General features: G+C 43.3%; 1 protein-coding gene across 2 annotated transcripts in view; it reads right to left on the bottom strand.

The window, feature by feature from the left end:
* Positions 1 to 20624, bottom strand: part of CHCHD3 (coiled-coil-helix-coiled-coil-helix domain containing 3) — a 267662-nt gene that overhangs the window by 48365 nt on the left and 198673 nt on the right. For both annotated transcript variants that reach the window (XM_077264447.1, XM_077264445.1), the window contains one exon: positions 4189 to 4259. In XM_077264447.1, coding sequence (XP_077120562.1) covers positions 4189 to 4259 — 71 coding nt within the window. The remainder of the gene's footprint in view (positions 1 to 4188; positions 4260 to 20624) is intronic.

Raw genomic sequence — 20624 nt, 5'->3', positions numbered from 1 at the left:
TTGAAATTTACCGGTAGCTGCTGCATTTCCCACCCTAGGCTTATACTCGAGTCATTAAGTTTTCCCAGTTTTTTTTGTGGCAAAACTAGGGGGGTTGGCTTATATTCGAGTATATACGGTATCTGTATGGGGCCATGTGCAGCATTATATGGGGCAAATATCTGTATGGAGCATCTTATGGGGCCATGTGCAGCATTATATAGGGCAAACATCTGTTTTGGGCCATGCGCAGCATTATATGGGGCAAATATCTGTATGGAGCCATGTGCAGCATTATATAGGGCAAATATTTGTATGGGGCCATGCGCAGCATTATATGGGGCAAATATCTGTATAAAAAAAGTTATGGATCTTGAAAATAGAAAAAAGAAACCACAAAATAGCCATTACCGGAAATGAGTTAAACAAGATATTATTATACAGTTAATCATCTCCTAAATGTTTGGTTTCCGACACTGCTGCCAAAGAACAAACTAATGTGAAGTCGTAAGTCTTAATACGCCAGCAATCCAATTAAGTAAGGGAGTATCAACATGTTTGGGAATTCAATTAATATACTAATTTTATAAAGATGAAGCCCAAAGTCCCCTCTGTGAATGAAGCTGTGGTCCAACATACACACCACTACTCCATTCATAAAGGGGGATTATTAACCATTTATCCTGTGGACACCTATTATATGAATGTAGTTGGAAAAAACCCTTAATAAACTTATGACAGATCTGCAATTAAACATAATCTTATTTTATGCTGTTAGCCCTGTTAAAAAATAACTAACAAGAGGTAGAAAAAAAACTTTAGGGACACGATATCTGCTTCTTAATTACTGTGATTTTAGTAGAATAATAAAGCCGTTATACTTTGACTCGGATGGCCAGGGGGAATACAATGTTACCGAGGCATCTGCTGTGTTTCCTGCTACCGTCCCTTTAATTACAAAGGGGAGGGAAGCTAATACAAATGTAGAAATGTAATTACTTTGTAAAAGCCCAAATCCTAGCCCAAAGCCATGTTCTTCCTGTAATATCAAATTCTTCTCTTCTTGTGTAAACTTTTCATTACAAGGACGACATCTTCATAATCTAATAAAAATGGTTATAATGCAACTGCTGGAAATATTATTCCTGCATTAGAAACAGTGGCATGTTTTAGTAATGTTCTTATAATGCAATTTGCGCTGTGCAGGAGCCCATTGAACTTGATCATTTAGAATGTGATCAATGTGAATTAGTGGCTCACAGAGATAAAGCATTTGATCATTGGGAATTTGATCAATGTTTCTCGAGGCCGAGCACAGATAAGGCATTTATCAAGAGTGTGCATAATTGTAAGCTCATTTGCACTAAGAGAAAGAGGTAATAAGCTTCTCTCAATGTACTCTGTGCATTCCAATCCTTGGTTACATGCTTGAAGGGATTCAGGTGGCATGCACCCTTTCTTTCTGACACTACTGCCTTACAGTCTTTGTACTAATGACAAAGGAATAAAAGTCATGCCGCTGTCATCAAGTGCAGAACAATTTCACACAATGTAGTAGTATTGTGTGATCAGCAGGAACTACCTACAGTAATTGCATTCGTTATGTAAAACGTCAGTGATCGGCTTTTTCAGACTTGTATTCATTCACAATTGATGTCCAGTTTGGTGGTGAATATTCTCAGCTTCAAAGCCCCTTCTCTAGCCGCCTGCTGCCACGGTGTGCAGCTTATGGTTTAACCTAAGTCATATTGCAAGGCTCGTTAAAGGGTCGATATTGACTTCTGGGATTGCTACTACCAATAGGTGGCACTAGAGTTCAAGTCCACTTCCTCTGACAGTTTGCATATTTAATTTCCCAGAGGAGCATGCCAGACCTGGCATGTCACTCTCCATAAAGAGAAAACTTACACCTTCAGTTTACTGCAAAAAATATATGTAGTCCACTCCCCATAGTGGTGGAAGCAGGTAGCCATAATTGTATTAAACGTTAGGTGGGAGGATTTAGATTTTTTTTTTTTTCAAACCAAAGCCCCAAAACCATTGGATATTTTGATTGCATCCACCTCTACACTTTCGCCTTCAAATAAACTGCTCAATAACACAAAAGGAACTCCCCCCCCCCCCCCCTCTCTCCTTTTGCCATGCATGTGCAATTTGTCAAAGCATGTTAAAAGAGAATCTGTCAGCTGGTTTATGCTATGTAATCTGAGGGCAGCACGAGGTAGTAGGGGCTGAGACACCGATTTCACTTATTGGGCAGTTGAATATTAGCACTACTCAGTCAACAGCTCACATGCCTCGTGGTCCAACTACGCCCCCAGCACAGGTTAGCAGCTTACTGTCAATATACAGCCAATATGGAAATTGAGGCAGCATATCCAGTGACCATTTATTCACCCATGTTTTGCAGCTTACTGTCAATATACAATGGGCCATATTTTGCGGATTATAAGACGCACCCCAAATTTTGTGCAGGAAAATAGAAAAACATTTCTTTAAATAAAATAGTGGTGCGTCTTATAATCTGCTTTTACAGTAGCTTACTGGAGTGGCGGCTGCAGTGGTGCGGGGTCACAGAGCCGCTGCTGGGGGCCCCAGGCTGGGAGGAGTGGGTGTTGAGCAGGGTGATGGGCTCCGGGCTTTCACAAAATGTCAGCGGAACCCCCACACTTTCCATGGTTTTCAATGAGGTGAACTTTGTGAAAATGGCCACCAGAGGCGACGCATGAGCAGGTTGAGATCTCGGGAGACATTTTATGAAAGCCCGGAGCCCGCTGCAGTGTCGTACCGCTGAACACCCACTCCTGCCAGCCTCGATCCCTCAGCATCGCCCCATTCTCCTGCCGCGTTCAGTTTCCTGCAGCATTGACCCTGGGACCCCACTCCACCACAGCAGATCTCCCCCCTCCCCACCAGTAAGCTACATTCAAATTATAAGACATAATCTTTCTACCAACATTTTTTATGAAACAAATGGGTCTTATAATCTGTGGTATGGTGGGAGCAGCTTTCTGAGCTCCGCTGCATCTAAAAACTGATTGCATCACAGCTGCACCCAGTAAACTAAGTGATACATTGCTGGAATTCAGGTCTCCTACAATATACTGCTCTCTGTTGAGTTAGCAAAAACCTGATGAAAGATTCCCTGTAACAAAAGCACATAGCAATATGCAGAGTAATGTCAAAGCTATTGTGGTGAAAATTTAACCAAGAAGAAAGAGTAAAGATTGTGACACTTCTGTCAACATGGAGATATGTATATATCTTGTGTTCACTATGATAATTCCACATCTATAGGGGGCAGACATATCTCCCATAAAGAAAAAAAATATAAAACATTTGCCATTTTTAGTTCCCTTTTGTACTGCAGACTTGTCTGTCAACACCAGTGCATATAACAATGATGGCAGATGACGTCAACCAGTTTTAAAAGGAATATTGCAGATATGATGTTACTTAGTATTCGCTTTTATTTGTATGAATGAAAAGGTGAAGTTAGCATCCCTAAACATGTAGGGCCCTCACACACATCAGATAGCTATCGACTGAACGATTGACATTAATCACTCCCGACTCGCCCATTCACAGGAACGTCTGGCCGAGCACGCCTTTGGTCTAGACGAGGGAGCCACTGTCAGACCCCTCTAGCAGCGGGTTCTCTCAATGGAGAACAAAAAGATCATCTGCTGAAATTGAGCAGCCAGGATCCTTCTCTCCCATGATCCTTCTCTCCCCAACATGATCTGTAGGGGTAAGAGATGGGAGGCCCCACCATACACATTAGGCTGTTGGATGACCTTAGTGGGATTGATTGAGTTTATTCTAATGTATAGGTTGGCCTTTATTCTAGGACACAAGATAAAGTGGTATGTGAACTGCCCATATTAATTACACATTCAGCCTTTGCCTAACAGGTTTTCACCCTTATTTAAATAAAAAAATAAAAATAAATATTCTTATCAGCACTGTGGACGAGGTCAGTTATTGGCAGCAACACATCACGTGATGGTAAACCACTACTCCAGCCCAGTAAGTAATGAGCAGTGTGGAGGACCAGCACATATATTTTTAATTACTTTATCACATTTCACTTTCCAGGATAAATCTGCCAGGAACTCTGACACAAACACTATAGGTACCATGTACACCATACAGAAGTCTTTCTTTCTACCACTTACAAATATGAAAACAAACAAAAAACGTCCTTACTTGAATCTTGACTCCACAGTGTTTGCAGCGGATTGATATTGTTCAGTAGTAACTTTATAAAACTGAGCACTCTGAAAAACAAAGTCAGTAAAAAAAAGTTCAGTTTACATTTTTCTGAATATTTCAGACATAGATTGGAGTGGGGGATAGGGAAGACGGGTGAGACTGACTGCCTACTTGAAGCCATGTGAATCCTGTTGTGTTCAGGGTGAGGATATCCTCAAAGAGCTTGTCCTATAGGTTAAATGTAGGATAGTGGGATACCTGGCTGAGACTCCCACCGATCCCAAAATTGGTGGACCCAATACCCCCTTTGTGGATGGAAAGTTAGTTTGCATGTGTAGCCACTATGATCATGAACAGCAGCCTAAAACTTCCAGGGAAAGACAATGCTTCTGGAGTCCTATATGCTCACTATAGTATCATTCACACCAGGGACTTTGGAATTCATATTCACATTCATCTGTGGTCAGTGGGAGACCCTTTCATACTGACCCCCAGCATTCGCACATTTTTACCTATCCTGTGGATGAGTGATAAATGTATTTTATGGGAGAACCCTTTTAAAGAAATGTCCAATCCTAATCCTGATCCAGTACCTGGATGCAACTCGTCAAGACCCTCCAGATTCATAAAGAGGCATGCACCTTTTTGTGTATCAGGAACATCTGACTCCTGCACACCTCTTCATCAAGGCCAGAGCAAACAATGCCGGTCTTGATGAATCAGGCAGTCTCTATTCTTCAACAATAAAGAGGACCTTCTAGCTTTCACTTTAAACAAGTGAAAATTGCCTCTTTGGGGATACAGTTTGGGCAAAAATAGGCGTCCTTTCCAGCACTGTGGTGACACATGGATCCACTATCTATACCATTGTATTTACTAAAATCTTATATAGAGTATGAATTCGGTTTCCTTAAAATGAATCTGTGAGTAGGATCAACATTTCTATGCTATGGACACACAGGTCATAGGAAGCTGAATAAAATGATACCTTGATATCTGTGATTCAAATGTCTTATTTCAGGGAAATGCACTCTTTTTTTTAATATGTAAATAAGGCTACGTTCACATTTGCGTTGTGCGCCGCAGCGTCGGCGACGCAACGCACAACGCAAACAAAAACGCAACAAAACGCACGCTAAAACGCTGCGTTTTGCGACGCATGCATCCTTTTTGGCCGAAAGTTGGACGCAAAAAAAATGCAACTTGCTGCGTTTCCTGCGCCCAACGCTTGCGACCAAAAAAACGCATGCGTCGCAAAACGCAGCACAACGCATGTCCATGCGCCCCCATGTTAAACATAGGGGCGCATGACGCTGCGGCGCCGAACGCTAATGTGAACGTAGACTAAGCTGTTAATATCAATGGCCTGTACAGATATTCCTAAGAATCTGACTCCAGAGCTTATTTTAACTGAGAGGGGCAGTTACCAGAGCAGACTGTCAGTCATTACATATCTCACACTGGTAATGTCCCCTTTCATTTAAAATAAGTTCTGGAGGGAGAGACTTGGGGAGATCTATGTCCAGTCCATAGATCTTAACAGCTCATTTACATAGTAAGAAAAATATGAATTTCTCGTCTAGAATAAGATAACGGATCGCAGATATCAAAGTATCATTTTATTCTACTTTCTATGACCCGCACACCTATTTAGGCAGTTTAGGAGGGTTTATCCTACTAAGTCTACGTTCACATTTGCGGTCTGCGCCGCAGCGTCGGGCGCCGCAGCGTCGCCGCATGCGTCATGCGCCCCTATATTTAACATGGGGGCGCATGGACATGCGTCGCACTTGCGTTTTGCGTTGCATTTTTGCTGCGTCCAAAATCAATCAAAAAAAGGACGCATGCAGCGCAAAACGCAGCGTTGTGCATGCGTTTTGCTGCGTTTTTGTTTGCGTTGTGCGCTGCGGCGCACAACGCAAATGTGAACGTAGCCTAAGAGATTCCCTTTAAATAATCAACAGTAAACACGAGTCAAAAACAGTATTTATTTTTTACTTTTTAATTGCATATATAGTCTTGTTTCAAGTTTTAATGCTAAAAGAAACAAAAGACCAATATGCCAGAGTAGATACAAATAAAATTGTGTATCTTAGCTAATACATAAACAAGGATCAGAAAAGAGACGCAATAGGAAGGTCATATCCCACAAAGGAACATAAAATCCTAAATGAATGCAGAAGGTAAGACGGGGAAATAACAGCGACTATTCTGAAATTGTACAGTAAATAGTACGGTATATATAATCTATGCCTAAATACATTTTAGCTGAACAGCCCATCATTGTCTGCACTTCTTTATAAGTTTTACCCTGTCCAATCAACTTTTTAATCTAAGTACGCTGTTCTCTTCTGAACAATGTCTCGAACGACCAATATTTCTCAGGCTTTCAAGGAGAAATGCATGTACAACATGTCCTGGCTTCACCCTTATATAAGGGCCACCTGATTGACGCCTGTCTCTTGAAAGGATGATTGCCCTCACTAACTGATCTCCACATTGCTATTAATTTGAACACCCTCCCCCCCCCCCCCGTTCAATTAATTATTCTAATACACAGACTCAACAACCTGCAGATCATGAATGGGGAGACTGCTTGTTTTCTGCACCAACTGGTAAATTGTTTGACAGGTGGAAATATAATTTATACAAAAAACAGTGATTAATCTGATTAGTCGTATTGGACTGCTATTATTTTGAACACAAATACATATATATCAGATAACTTATCTCAAACTGTCAAAGCAATAGACTGCAAAGAACTATACTTACACTAATGCATACAGATCATATTACCATATGACAAGATAAAGAAAAAAGAAGTCACTGCAACACACCAGATAGCACGTGAGTTTCGCACTCTAGCTTCCTCAGGAGCACAAGGTACAACAGATTTGTATTCTAAACACTGTAGTGTACTCCGCTATTACTTTGACCTAACGGATGAATTATTTTAATCAAGATTACCCAACATGTCATTTTCTCTTTAGATGCACTGGAGCAAAAAAAAAAAAAAAAAAGCTGCATAACCGTACATAGCCTATAACACAATAACAGAAAATGGGAACTTTAAAATAATGTCAGTTTATATTAAAAGGACGATTAAAGTTGAACAGTGAAGGCAGAATATAAAAACACACTACTTCTGTCTTGAAGATGCACACACTGAATTTAAGCTCTTTGAAGTCCATTTTCATAAACCGTTTATTTCACGCTTATCACAGAAGCAATCAACTACTGGAAAGGTCGTCATTCGGATATCATAAATAAGCACGACGTTGGTAGTGAAATAGCTTCTTTGACCCAAACACATAAAGCAAGCTTAAATTAAACGGTTTATGCAGGGAAATTTTTTTATAAGCAAAACACATGAAACAAAGTCAAGCATTGCAGGATGCTGCAAAAAAGTAAAATCACTTCTCTAAAATGGTGACTGATGTATAGATACAGGATATTGACCAGTACACAAGTAACGAACGAATCATTCGTATTCTCATCAGAGGTTCTCCAGGACTTTTATAATATCGGATTGATGGAGATGCAGCACTCAGCACAAATGCCGATGGGCTGTTCCCACTGCTGCCGCTGCCCGCTGGATGTGCTCGATTGCGGAGTTATATACCACAGCTCTGTCAACAGCAGTGTATCCATGAGTAGGTGTTGCACATCCGTCCCCTATTCAAATCAATAGAGGTTGGATGCGAAGTACCTGGGCGCGGCCACAATACAGTTGACAGATCTGTGCAGCTTCGCAACTGAGCAGTTCAGTCCGTGCAGCTTGCCGCATTTTCTATGGTGGCCTTAGGGTATGTATCCATGGTCCGGAAGCTCTACACTTTGGACGCAGAGGATACCCCGCGCCGCCCCCTATTGTACGTGCAGTGATTCCGGATGTGGTCACTGAACACATGCGGAATCACAGCATCCTATAGATAGACTGTTATTTACCTTGCCGAGACGGAGTGACTCCGCAAGATAAATAGACATGCTGTGGCCTTGAAAGACGCGTCGCATGTCCGGATGCGGCCCTGCACGCATAGTGGAGACGGAATTTCATAACATCCCCTCCACTATGCTGTAACATCTGGACGCTGCAGATGTACGCAGCGTCCAATCCGCAGCAAATCCTGAGCGTTTCCTGACCGTGGAAACATAGCCATAGAGATATATACATTATACACATATTTTATAAAGAACATGAAAAGTCCTTACTATTTCAGCATCTCACCGTTACCTTTGTTCTTTATGTATATCGGCATGCATATATATATCTCATGATAGGGGATCTATTTGCATAAAATGGGTTACAATCATAAAAATGGGGTAGAATTATTGCAGCTGAATGTTTAACCATATAACTGGACTGTCCGAGCTTACATATATTCTATTAATTTATTGGGAAAAATGTTGACACAAATATATTTCGCCATATGTTGATTACTATGGATAGAGACTGATTACTCATAAGCATTTGCAATAGAACAGCATAAAAACACAATATGTTTATTAATATGGATTGTGGACTGTTCTCAGAAATATGCCAAAATTATACAGAAGCACGGTACATCTAGAGGTTTATTGAAATTAGCTTGAATAAGAACGCTTTACAGAAAGAAGAGCGGGCTATAAGCAAGTCATGAAGGGTAATATAAGCAGGGAAAATCCTATATTGTATTATATATGGCACTTGATAAATCCATTTTCTACAAATAAAAAGATATTGAATTCTATGAAAAGATAGTGATTGGCCTACAGTACCACGGACACATAACGGGCAAGACTTATGAGTCATAAATTCAGTAGAGAAAAAAGAAGGTATCCATCCAGCTCAGAGGCAGTATCCCAGGAGGATTAGATCATATCATTTGGAATTTTTTTCCCCCTAAAGGTCTGTTTTCAGGGACTGAAGGGGCAGCATGGTACAGCTGCTGATCAGTAACCCTTTAACGTTCAGTGGTCATTTGACTACTTGTTTACGCAGGTAGACAGACAAAAGCAAGCAATGCGCAATGAGCGATCTACACTACATCATTAAGTATGCATATGCTGCCATGGTTCTCAGCAGTCAGATTAATGTTTACACAAGATGATTCGCTGCCATGAACAGTGATCCTTTACTTTGTGTAAGAGATCATTTCACCCAATGGACAGGAGTCTTGCTCATTCATCAGGTGACCGGCAGCCTGTTTACTTGGCAAGATAATTGTGAAACAAGCGCTATTAATAAATGCTTGTTCACGATCATCTTGCAGTGCAAGTGCCCCTTTAATTAAAAGTGCAGGTACCACTTTTGATAAAGGTATGATTCTTTCATTACACAGGCAGAAGATTCAATATCCCACAAGATAATGCTAAAGAAAGGCTCTATACAGCTGGGTATGTTTAAAATAACTTTGGTGGTTGTCCTCACATACAGATGCTTCTCACAAAATTAGAATATCATCAAAAAGTTAATTTATTTCAGTTCTTTATATAATATGAGTTTCTCTTTTTGTATTAGAGTCATTACAAACAGAGTGATCTATTTCAAGTGTGTATTTCTGTTAATGTTGATGATTATGGCTTACAGACAATGAAAACCCTAAAGTTATTCTCTCAGTAAATTAGAATACTGTATAACACCAGCTTGAAAAAATGATTTTAAAATCCGAAATGTTGGCCTACTGAAATGCATGTTCAGTAAATGCACTCAATACTTGGTCGGGGCTCCTTTTGCATCAATTACTGCATCAATGCGGCGTGGCATGGAGGCGATCAGCCTGTGGCACTGCTGAGGTGTTATGGAAGCCCAGGTTGCTTTGATAGCAGTCTTAAGCTCATCTTCATTGTTGGGTCTGGTGTCTCTTCTTCCTCTTGACAATACCCCATAGATTCTCTATAGGGTTAAAGGTAGCCTGTCACCCCCTCTGGCGTTTTTAACTAAAAGAGCCACCTTGTGCAGCACTAATGCTGCATTCTGTGAAGGTGGCTCTTCTTTTTGTGCTCCCTTCCAACGCAGCAATATTAATTTTTATCATTTTCGCACCATACCTTTAGTCTGTCCGGGGGCACGTCTTTTCCCCCGGACACAACGGCCTCCCAGCCATCAGTCAGCCCCTCAGTGCGCTGGGCGCCGCCTCCTGTGTCTTCAGTAATGTACCCGGCGCCTGCGCTGTGCTTTTTTCTTTTTCGGGCATGCGCAGTTTGCGCTGCCCTTCGACTCACATCACCTGATGGAAGTCATCTCGTGCCTGAGTGTACCCGAGGCCCGAGATACCACCCCGCAGTGTGTTCTGATTTATTCACACTGCGGGACGGGATGTCGGGCACATGCAGGTGCGAGATGAATTCCATCAGGTGATGTGAGTCGAAGGGCAGCGCAAACGGCGCATGCCCGAAAAAGAAAAGCACAGCGCAGGCGCCGGGTACATTACTGAAGACAGAGGAGGCGGCGTCCGGAGGGGCTGACTGATGACTGGGAGGCGCTTGTATCCGGGGGGGAAAAAGACATGCCCCCGGACAGACTAAAAGCTATGGAGCGAAAATTATAAAAATTAATATTGCTGCGTTGGAAGGCAGCACAAAAAGAAGAGCCACCTTCACAGAATGCAGCATTAGTACTGCACAAGGTGACTCTTTTAGTTAAAAACGCCAGAGGGGGGTGACAGGTTCCCTTTAAGGTCAGGCAAGTTTGCTGGCCAATCAAGCACAGTGATACTTTTGTTTTTAAACGAGGTATTGGTACTTGTGTCATTAGTTTTTCAGAATGCTCGTTCCCGATTATCTTCCATCCTGGATCAAGCGAATTGTCCTTTATGTGGTTCTCTATCCCGCTCGGCCATCATAAATGTAGTGCTGCACAGCTCGAGCACAGACTTGCTGAGCTCTCATTGCACAGCATTATATAAATGTGCTGACTCCTGTGCGCACCCTCTTCCAGGAATGCCAGAAGCCGCAGTCCCCCCTGTGAAGACATACAGTTGAAACCAAAAGTTCACATACACCATACAAAAAGACACAAATGCATGTTTTTCTCAATATCTGACATGAAATCAGAATAAACCTTTCCCATTTTAGGTCAATAAGGATTACCATAATTAATATTTGCCCAATGAGAGAAAGAATGTTTTAAGGCATATTTATTTCTTACTGCAAAGTCAAAAGTTTACAAACATTTCATTAGTATTTGGTACCATTGCCCTTAAACTGAATGACTTGGGTCAAACGTTTGGGATATCCTTCCACAAGCTTCTCTTAATAGTTGGTTGTAATTTGGGCCCATTCCTCCTGACAAAACTGGTGTAGCTGATCCAGATTTGTAGGCTGCCTTGCTAGCAGCTGCTTTTTCAGCTGCCACTTTGCTACCATTTTGGCAGTATGCTTCGAGTCATTGTCCATTTGGAAGGCCCGTTTCTGCCCAAGCTTTAACCCCTTCATGACCAAGCCTATTTTGACCTTAATGACCTGGCCATTTTTTGCAATTCTGACCAGTGTCCCTTTATGAGGTAATAACTCAGGAACGCTTCAACGGATCCTAGCGATTCTGACAACATTTTTTTCTTAACATACTGGGCTTTAAGTAGTAAGCTTAGAATAATTAATCGATAATTTTTGTGTTTATTTGTGAAAAAATAGGAAATTTGGCTAAAATTTAGAAAATTTCGCAATTTTCAAATTTTGAATTTTTATTCTGTTAAACCAGAGAGTTATGTGACACAAAATAGTTAATAAATAAGATTACCCACATGTTTACTTTACATCAGCACAATTTTGGAACCAACATTAGCGGACACCATGTCGCGTTTGGAGAGCCCCTGTGTGCCTAAACATTGGAGCTCCCCCACAAGTGACCCCATTTTGGAAACTAGACCCCCCAAGGAACTTATCTAGATGCATAGTGAGCACTTTGAACCCCCCTGTGCTTCACAAATTGATCCGTAAAAATTAAAAAGTACTTTTTTTTCACAAAAAAATTCTTTTAGCCTTAACTTTTTCATTTTTACATGGGCAACAGGATAAAATGGATCCTAAAATTTGTTGGGCACGATACATCATATGTGGTCAGAAACCACTGTTTGGGCGCGCGGCAGAGCTCAGAAGGAAAGGAGCGCCATTTAACTTTTTGAATGAAAAATTAGCTCCAATCGTTAGCGGACACCATGTCGCGTTTGGAGAGCCTCTGATGTGCCTAAACATTGGAGCTCCCTCACCAGTGACCCCATTTTGGAAACTAGACCTCCCAAGGAACAAATCTAGATGTGTGATGAGCACTTTGAACCCCTAAGTGCTTAACAGAAGTTTATAACGCAAAGCCGTGAAAATAAAAAATCATTTTTCTTTCCTCAAAAATTATTTTTCAGCAAGCAATTTTTTATTTTCCCAAGGGTAACAGGACAAACTGGATAACAACTTTTGGGGTCCAATTTCTCCTGAGTACGCTGATAGCCCATATGTGGGGGGGAACCACTGTTTGGGCACATGTCAGGGCTCGGAAGGGAAGTAGTGACGGTTTGAAAGCCAGACTTTGATAGAATGGTCTTCAGGTGTCACATTGCGTATGCAGAGCCCCTGATGTGCCTAAACAGTAGAAACCTCCCATAAGTGACCCCATTTTGGAAACTAGACCCCCCAAGGAACTTATCTAGATGTGTGGTGAGCACTTTGAACCCCCAAGTGCTTCACAGAAATTTATAACGCAGAGTCGTGAAAATAAAAAAAATTTTCCCACAAAAATAAGTTTTCAGCCCCCATTTTTGTATTTTTCCAAGGGTAACAGGAGAAATTAGACCCCCAAAGTTGTTGAGCAATTTTTCCTGAGTATGCTTGTGCCCCATATGCTTGGATAAACCACGGTTTGGGCGCACGTCAGGGCTCGGAAGGAAGGGAGCAACATTTGACTTTTTGAACGCAAGATTGGCTGGAATCAATGGTGGCGCCATGTCGCATTTGGAGACTGATGTGCCTATACAGTGGAAACCCCTCAATTCTAACTCCAACACTAACCCCAACACACCCCTACCCTAATCCCAACCCTAACCCTAATCCCAACCCTAACCATAACCCTAACCACAAGCCTAACCCTAACCCCAACACACCCCTAACCCTAATCTTAACCCTATTTCCAACCCTAACCCTAATTCCAACCCTAAGGCTATGTGCCCACGTTGCGGATTCGTGTGAGGATTTTTCCGCAGTTTTTGAAAGATCCGCAGGTAAAACACACTGCGTTTTACCTGCGGATTTACCGCAGATTTCCAGTGTTATTTGCGCGGATTTCACCTGCAGATTCCTATTGAGGAACAGGTGTAAAACGCTGCGGAATCCGCAAAGAATTGACATGCTGTGGAAAATACAATGCAGCGTTTCCGTGTGGTATTTTCTGCACCATAGGCACAGCGGATTTGATTTTCCATAGGTTTACATGGTACTGTAAACGTGATGGAAAACTGCTACGAATTCCGCTGCGGATCCGCAGCCAAATCCGCACCATGTGCACATAGCCTAATTCTAACTCTAACCCTAATTGAAATGCTAACCCTAGTTCTAACCCTAACCCTCGTTCTAACCCTAGCCCTAGTTTTAACCCTAATTCTAACTCTAACCCTAACCCTAGTTCTAACCCTAACCCTAGCCCAAACCCTAGCCCTAACCCTAACCCTAGTGGAAAAATAAAAGAAAATAGATTTTCTTTATTTTATTATTGTCCCTACCTATCGGGGTGATAAAGGGGGGTTATTTATTATTTTTTTTTATTTTGATCGCTGTGATAGAGCCTATCATTTTGGAAGACGGACAGACACCGGGAGGGACACCGGAGCTCGGTGGCTGGATTGCAATATTTCACCAATTTTCATTGGTCAAATGTTACAATTGCTTTGATTGAAAGTGAAACGTCACTTTCAACAGCCAATCAGAGCGATCGTAGCCACGGGGGGGCGAAGCCACCCCCCGGGCTCAAGTACCACTCCCCCTGTCCCTGCAGGCGGGTGAAATTGCAGTTAACCCTTTCACTCGACCAGCAGTAGCGCGATCTGACCATGATGCATATGCTGCGTCACAGGTCGGATTGGCACAGGTTTTCATGACGCATACGCTGCGTCAAAGGTCGGGAAGGGGATAAAGGGAACCTGTCACCCCCAAAATGGAAGATGAGCTAAGCCCACCAGCATCAGGGGCTGATCTACAGCATTCTGGAATGCTGTAGATAAGCTCCCGATGTAACCTGAAAGGTGAGAAAAAGAGGTCAGATTATACTCACCTGGGCAGGCGGTCCGTTCCGATGGGCGTCGTGGTCTGGTCCGGGGCCTCCCATCTTCTTACAATGACGTCCTCTTCTTGTCTTTACACTGCGGCTCCAGCGCAGGCATACTTTGTCTGCCCTGTTGAGGGCAGAGCAAAGTACTGCATTGCGCAGGCGCCGGGAAAGGTCAGAGAGTCCCGGCGCCTGTGCACTGCAGTACTTTGCTCTGCCCTCAACAGGGCAGACAAAGTACGCCTGCGCCGGAGCCGCAGCGTGAAGACAAGAAGAGGACGTCATCTGATGAAGATAGGAGGCGCAGGACCGGACCGCGACGCCCATCGGACAGGACCGCCCCTGGGTGAGTATAATCTAACCTCTTTTTCTCATCTTTTAGGATACATTGGGGACTTATCTACATCATTCCAGAATGATTAGAGTAGGACTATAAAGAGTAGGCATAGAACTTGTTCATTGGTATAGATACAGTATGTTATACAGTAGAAAGCTATAGGGCGGAGATAATGCGTAGCTTGCAAGCCAATTGTATGTCCGTGATTGGCTGATTCTTTATATGGTTTTGTGTGTTGCATCAGCCTCCTGCCACATCCATTTTGCATAGCAGGGTGTTGTCCCAGATGCAGGTGCCATCTTGCCATATGACGCTTAAGCGAGCTTATGTTTATTTCTTTATTTTTCTATTTTTTCTTATATAGTGCTAATATATTCAGAAGGCGCTTTACAGTTTGCACACATTATCAGTCAATGATTGATTTCATCAGCCATACTCTAATTCACACAGGTACTTCTCACAAAATTAGATAATCAAAGTTAAATTATTTCAGTTCTTCAATACAAAAATTGAAACTCCTATTTTACATAGTCATTGCAAACAGAGTGATCTATTTCAAGTGTTTATTTCGGTTTATGCTGACGATTATGGCTTACAGCCAATGACAACCCAAAAGTCATTATCTCAGCAAATTGGAATAAAAAAAAACACCTGAAAAGGCTTCAGTTTAAAAAGGTCCTTTAGTCTGTTTATTTAGGCTCCACAATCATGGGGAAGACTGCTGACTTGACAGATGTCTAGAAGGCAATCATTGACACACTGCACAAGGAGGGTAAGCCACAAAAGGTCATTCCTAAAGCAGCTGGCTGTTCACAGACTGCTGTATCCAAGCATATTAATGGAAAGTTGAGTGGAAGGAAGAAGTGTGGTAGAAATAGGTGCACAAGCAACCGGGATAACCGCAGCCTTAAAAGGATAAGGTTAAGAAAAGGCCATTCAAAAATGTGGGGGAGATTCACAAGGAGTGGACTGCTGCTGGAGTCATTGCTTCAAGAGCCACCACACACAGAGGTATCCAGGACATGGGCTACAAGTGTCACATTCCTTGTGTCAAGCCACTCACGACCAATAGACAATGCCAGAAGCGTCTTACCTGGGCCAATGAGAAAAAGAACTGGACTGTTGCTCAGTGGTCCAAGGTGTTGTTTTCAGATGAAAGTAAATTTTGCATTTCATTTGGAAATCAAGGTCCCAGAGTCTGGAGGGAGACTGGAGAGGCACACAATCCAAGCTGCCTGAGATTTAGTGTGAAGTTTCCACAATCAGTAATAGTTTGGGGAGCCATGTCATCTGCTGGTGTAGGTCCATCCACTGTGTTTTATCAAGATTAGCCAGCGCAGCCATCTACCAGGAAATTTTTAGAGTACTTCATGTTTCTCTCTTCCGACAAGCTTTTTGGAGATGGAAATTTCATTCTCCAGCAGGACTTGGCACTAGTGATGAGCGACTGTACTCGTTCCTCGGGTTTTCCCGAGCAGCTCGGGAGATCTCAGAGTATTTTTAAGTGCTCGGAGATTTAGTTTTCGTTGCCTCAGCTGTATGATTTACAGTTGATAGATACTGGCTACTGGCTAACACGGTACCAAGATATATATCTTTCCTGTTACAGTTGATAGACAGCTTGAATACATGTGGGGATTCCCTAGCAACCAGGCAACCCCCACATGTACTCAGGCTGGCTAGCAGACGTAGCACTGGGCAGACCACCATAGGGCGTTATTAATAGGCTGGAGCCAGATCCTCTGCATTCCTTGTGTGAACACACCACATACAGAGTATATATCTTAGTGCATTGGTGTACCACACAGCCAATCCCTGATTGAAGGCAGGCTTGTCATGATCTCCATGGCCAGAGAACTAGCATAAGCCTCAATAGGAACAAGCTCTTGGAAGATGTAACTGTACTGACCATGAACTAAACCTACCGCATCATCTAGAAGTAGCCAGGTAGCATGTCCTACTTTTTATCCCTATATGCCCAGCGCCGGCCGGAGAACTAAATAATGCTAGCAGAGGGAAATATAAGACCTGACTCACCTCTAGAGAAATGCCCAAAAAAAAAGGAGACAGAAGCCCCCCACATATATTGGCGGTGATATGAGATGAAACAACAAACGCAGCAGGAAAATAGTTTTAGCAAATTTGAGGTCCGCTTTCTAGATAGCAGAAGACAGAAAGCATACTTTCATGGTCAGTAGAAAACCCTAACAAAACACATCCAGAAATTACTTTAGGACTCTGGCATTAACTCATAATACCAGAGTGGCAATTCCTGATCAACAAGAGCTTTCCTGACACAGTAACGAAACTGCAGCTGTGAACTGGAACCAAAATACAAAAACAAAACATGGACGAATGTCCAACTTATCTAGTAGATGTCTGGGAGCAGGAACAAGCACAGAGAGGCTTCTGATAACATTGTTGACCGGCAAGCATCTAACAGAGAAGCCAGGTTATATAGCGACACCCAGATCTAATCAGAACAGGTGAACAGGGAAGATGATGTCACAAGTTCAATTCCACCAGTAGCCACCGGGGGAGCCCAGAATCCAAATTCACAACAGTACCCCCCCCTCAAGGAGGGGGCACCGAACCCTCACCAGAACCACCAGGGCGATCAGGATGGGCCCTATGAAAGGCACGAACCAGATCAGAGGCATGAACATCAGATGCAGTGACCCAAGAATTATCCTCCTGGCCGTATCCCTTCCACTTGACCAGATACTGGAGTCTCCGTCTGGAAACACGGGAGTCTAGGATTTTTTCCACAACGTACTCCAACTCACCCTCAACCAACACCGGAGCAGGAGGCTCAACGGAAGGCACAACCGGTGCCTCATACCTGCGCAATAACGACCGATGAAAAACGTTATGAATAGAAAAGGATGCAGGGAGGTCCAAACGGAAGGAAACAGGGTTAAGAATCTCCAATATTTTATACGGACCGATGAACCGAGGCTTAAACTTAGGAGATGAGACCCTCATAGGGACAAAACGAGAAGACAACCACACCAAATCTCCAACACAAAGCCGAGGACCAACACGACGGTGACGGTTGGCAAAAAGCTGAGTCTTCTCCTGGGACAACTTTAAATTGTCCATCACCTGCCCCCAGATATGATGCAATCTCTCCACCACCGCATCCACTCCAGGACAATCCGAGGATTCCATCTGACCGGAGGAAAATCGAGGGTGGAACCCCGAATTACAGAAAAACGGGGACACCAAAGTGGCAGAGCTGGCCCGATTATTGAGGGCGAACTCCGCCAATGGCAAAAAAGCAACCCAATCATCCTGGTCAGCAGACACAAAACACCTCAGATATGTCTCCAGGGTCTGATTAGTCCGCTCGGTCTGGCCATTAGTCTGAGGGTGAAAAGCAGACGAAAAAGACAAATCTATGCCCATCCTAGCACAGAATGCCCGCCAAAATCTAGACACAAATTGGGTTCCTCTGTCAGAAACGATATTCTCAGGAATACCATGCAAACGAACAACATTTTGAAAAAACAGGGGCACCAACTCGGAAGAAGAAGGCAATTTGGGCAGGGGAACCAAATGGACCATCTTAGAAAAACGGTCACACACCACCCAGATGACAGACATCTTCTGAGAAACAGGCAGATCTGAAATAAAATCCATCGAGATGTGTGTCCAAGGCCTCTTAGGAATAGGCAAGGGCAACAATAATCCACTAGCCCGAGAACAACAAGGCTTGGCCCGAGCACAAACGTCACAAGACTGCACAAAGCCTCGCACATCTCGTGACAGGGAAGGCCACCAGAAGGATCTTGCCACCAAATCCCTGGTACCAAAAATTCCAGGATGACCTGCCAATGCAGAAGAATGTACCTCAGAGATGACTCTACTGGTCCAATCATCAGGAACAAACAACCTATCAGGCGGACAACGATCCGGTCTATCCGCCTGAAACTCCTGCAAGGCCCGCCGCAGGTCTGGAGAAACGGCTGACAAGATAACTCCCTCCTTAAGAATACCTGTGGGGTCAGAGTTGCCGGGTGAATCAGGCTCAAAACTCCTAGAAAGGGCATCCGCCTTAACATTCTTAGAACCCGGTAGGTACGATACCACAAAATTAAACCGAGAGAAAAATAATGACCAGCGCGCCTGTCTAGGATTCAGGCGCCTGGCGGTCTCAAGATAGATCAAATTTTTGTGGTCAGTCAATACCACCACCTGATGTCTGGCCCCCTCGAGCCAATGGCGCCACTCCTCAAACGCCCACTTCATGGCCAAAAGCTCCCGATTCCCAACATCATAATTCCGCTCAGCGGGCGAAAATTTACGGGAAAAGAAGGCACAAGGCCTCATCACGGCGCAGTCGGAACTTTTCTGCGACAACACTGCCCCAGCCCCGATCTCAGAAGCGTCGACCTCAACCTGAAAAGGAAGAGTCACATCAGGCTGACGCAACACAGGGGCAGAAGAAAAACGGCGCTTAAGCTCCTGAAAGGCCTCCACAGCATCAGGGGACCAATTAGCAACATCAGCACCCTGTCTAGTCAAATCGGTCAATGGCTTAACGACATCCGAAAAACCAGAAATAAATCGACGATAAAAGTTGGCAAAGCCCAAAAATTTCTGAAGACTTTTAAGAGAAGAGGGCTGCGTCCAATCACAAATAGCTTGAACCTTGACAGGATCCATCTCAATGGAAGAGGGAGAAAAAATATATCCCAAAAAGGAAATTCTCTGAACCCCAAAAACGCACTTAGAACCCTTGACACACAGAGAATTAGACCGCAAAACCTGAAAAACCCTCTTAACTTGCCGGACATGAGAGTCCCAATCATCCGAAAAAATCAGAATATCATCCAGATACACTATCATAAATTTATCCAAAAAATCGCGGAAAATATCATGCATAAAGGACTGGAAGACTGAAGGGGCATTAGAAAGACCAAAAGGCATCACCAAATACTCAAAGTGGCCCTCGGGCGTATTAAATGCGGTTTTCCACTCATCCCCCTGCCTGATCCGCACCAAATTATACGCCCCACGGAGATCAATCTTAGAGAACCACTTGGCCCCCTTTATGCGAGCAAACAAATCAGTCAGCAACGGCAATGGGTATTGATATTTAACCGTGATTTTATTCAAAAGCCGATAATCAATACATGGTCTCAAAGAGCCGTCTTTTTTTGACACAAAGAAAAAACCGGCTCCTAAGGGAGATGACGATGGACGAATATGTCCCTTTTCCAAGGACTCCTTTATATATTCTCGCATAGCAGTATGTTCAGGCACAGACAGATTAAATAAACGACCCTTTGGGTATTTACTACCCGGAATTAAATCTATAGCACAATCGCACTCACGGTGCGGAGGTAGTGAACCAAGCTTGGGTTCTTCAAAGACGTCACGATAGTCAGACAGGAACTCAGGGATTTCAGAGGGGATAGATGATGAAATGGACACCAAAGGTACGTCCCCATGAGTCCCCTTACATCCCCAGCTCAACACAGACATAGCTCTCCAGTCAAGGACTGGGTTGTGAGACTGCAGCCATGGCAATCCTAGCACCAAATCATCATGTAGATTATACAGCACCAGAAAGCGAATAATCTCCTGGTGATCCGGATTAATACGCATAGTTACTTGTGTCCAGTATTGTGGTTTATTATTAGCCAATGGGGTGGAGTCAATCCCCTTCAGAGGAATAAGAGTCTCCAAAGGCTCTAAATCATACCCACAACGATTGGCAAAGGACCAATCCATAAGACTCAAAGCGGCGCCAGAGTCGATATAGGCGTCCGTAGTAATAGATGACAAAGAGCAAATCAGGGTCACAGACAAAATAAATTTAGACTGTAAAGTGCCAATGGGAACGGATTTATCAAG

Source organism: Ranitomeya variabilis, chromosome 5 (genome assembly GCF_051348905.1).
Source record: "Ranitomeya variabilis isolate aRanVar5 chromosome 5, aRanVar5.hap1, whole genome shotgun sequence".
Classification (NCBI taxonomy): domain Eukaryota; kingdom Metazoa; phylum Chordata; class Amphibia; order Anura; family Dendrobatidae; genus Ranitomeya; species Ranitomeya variabilis.
This window is presented reverse-complemented; position numbering and strand designations above follow the sequence as displayed.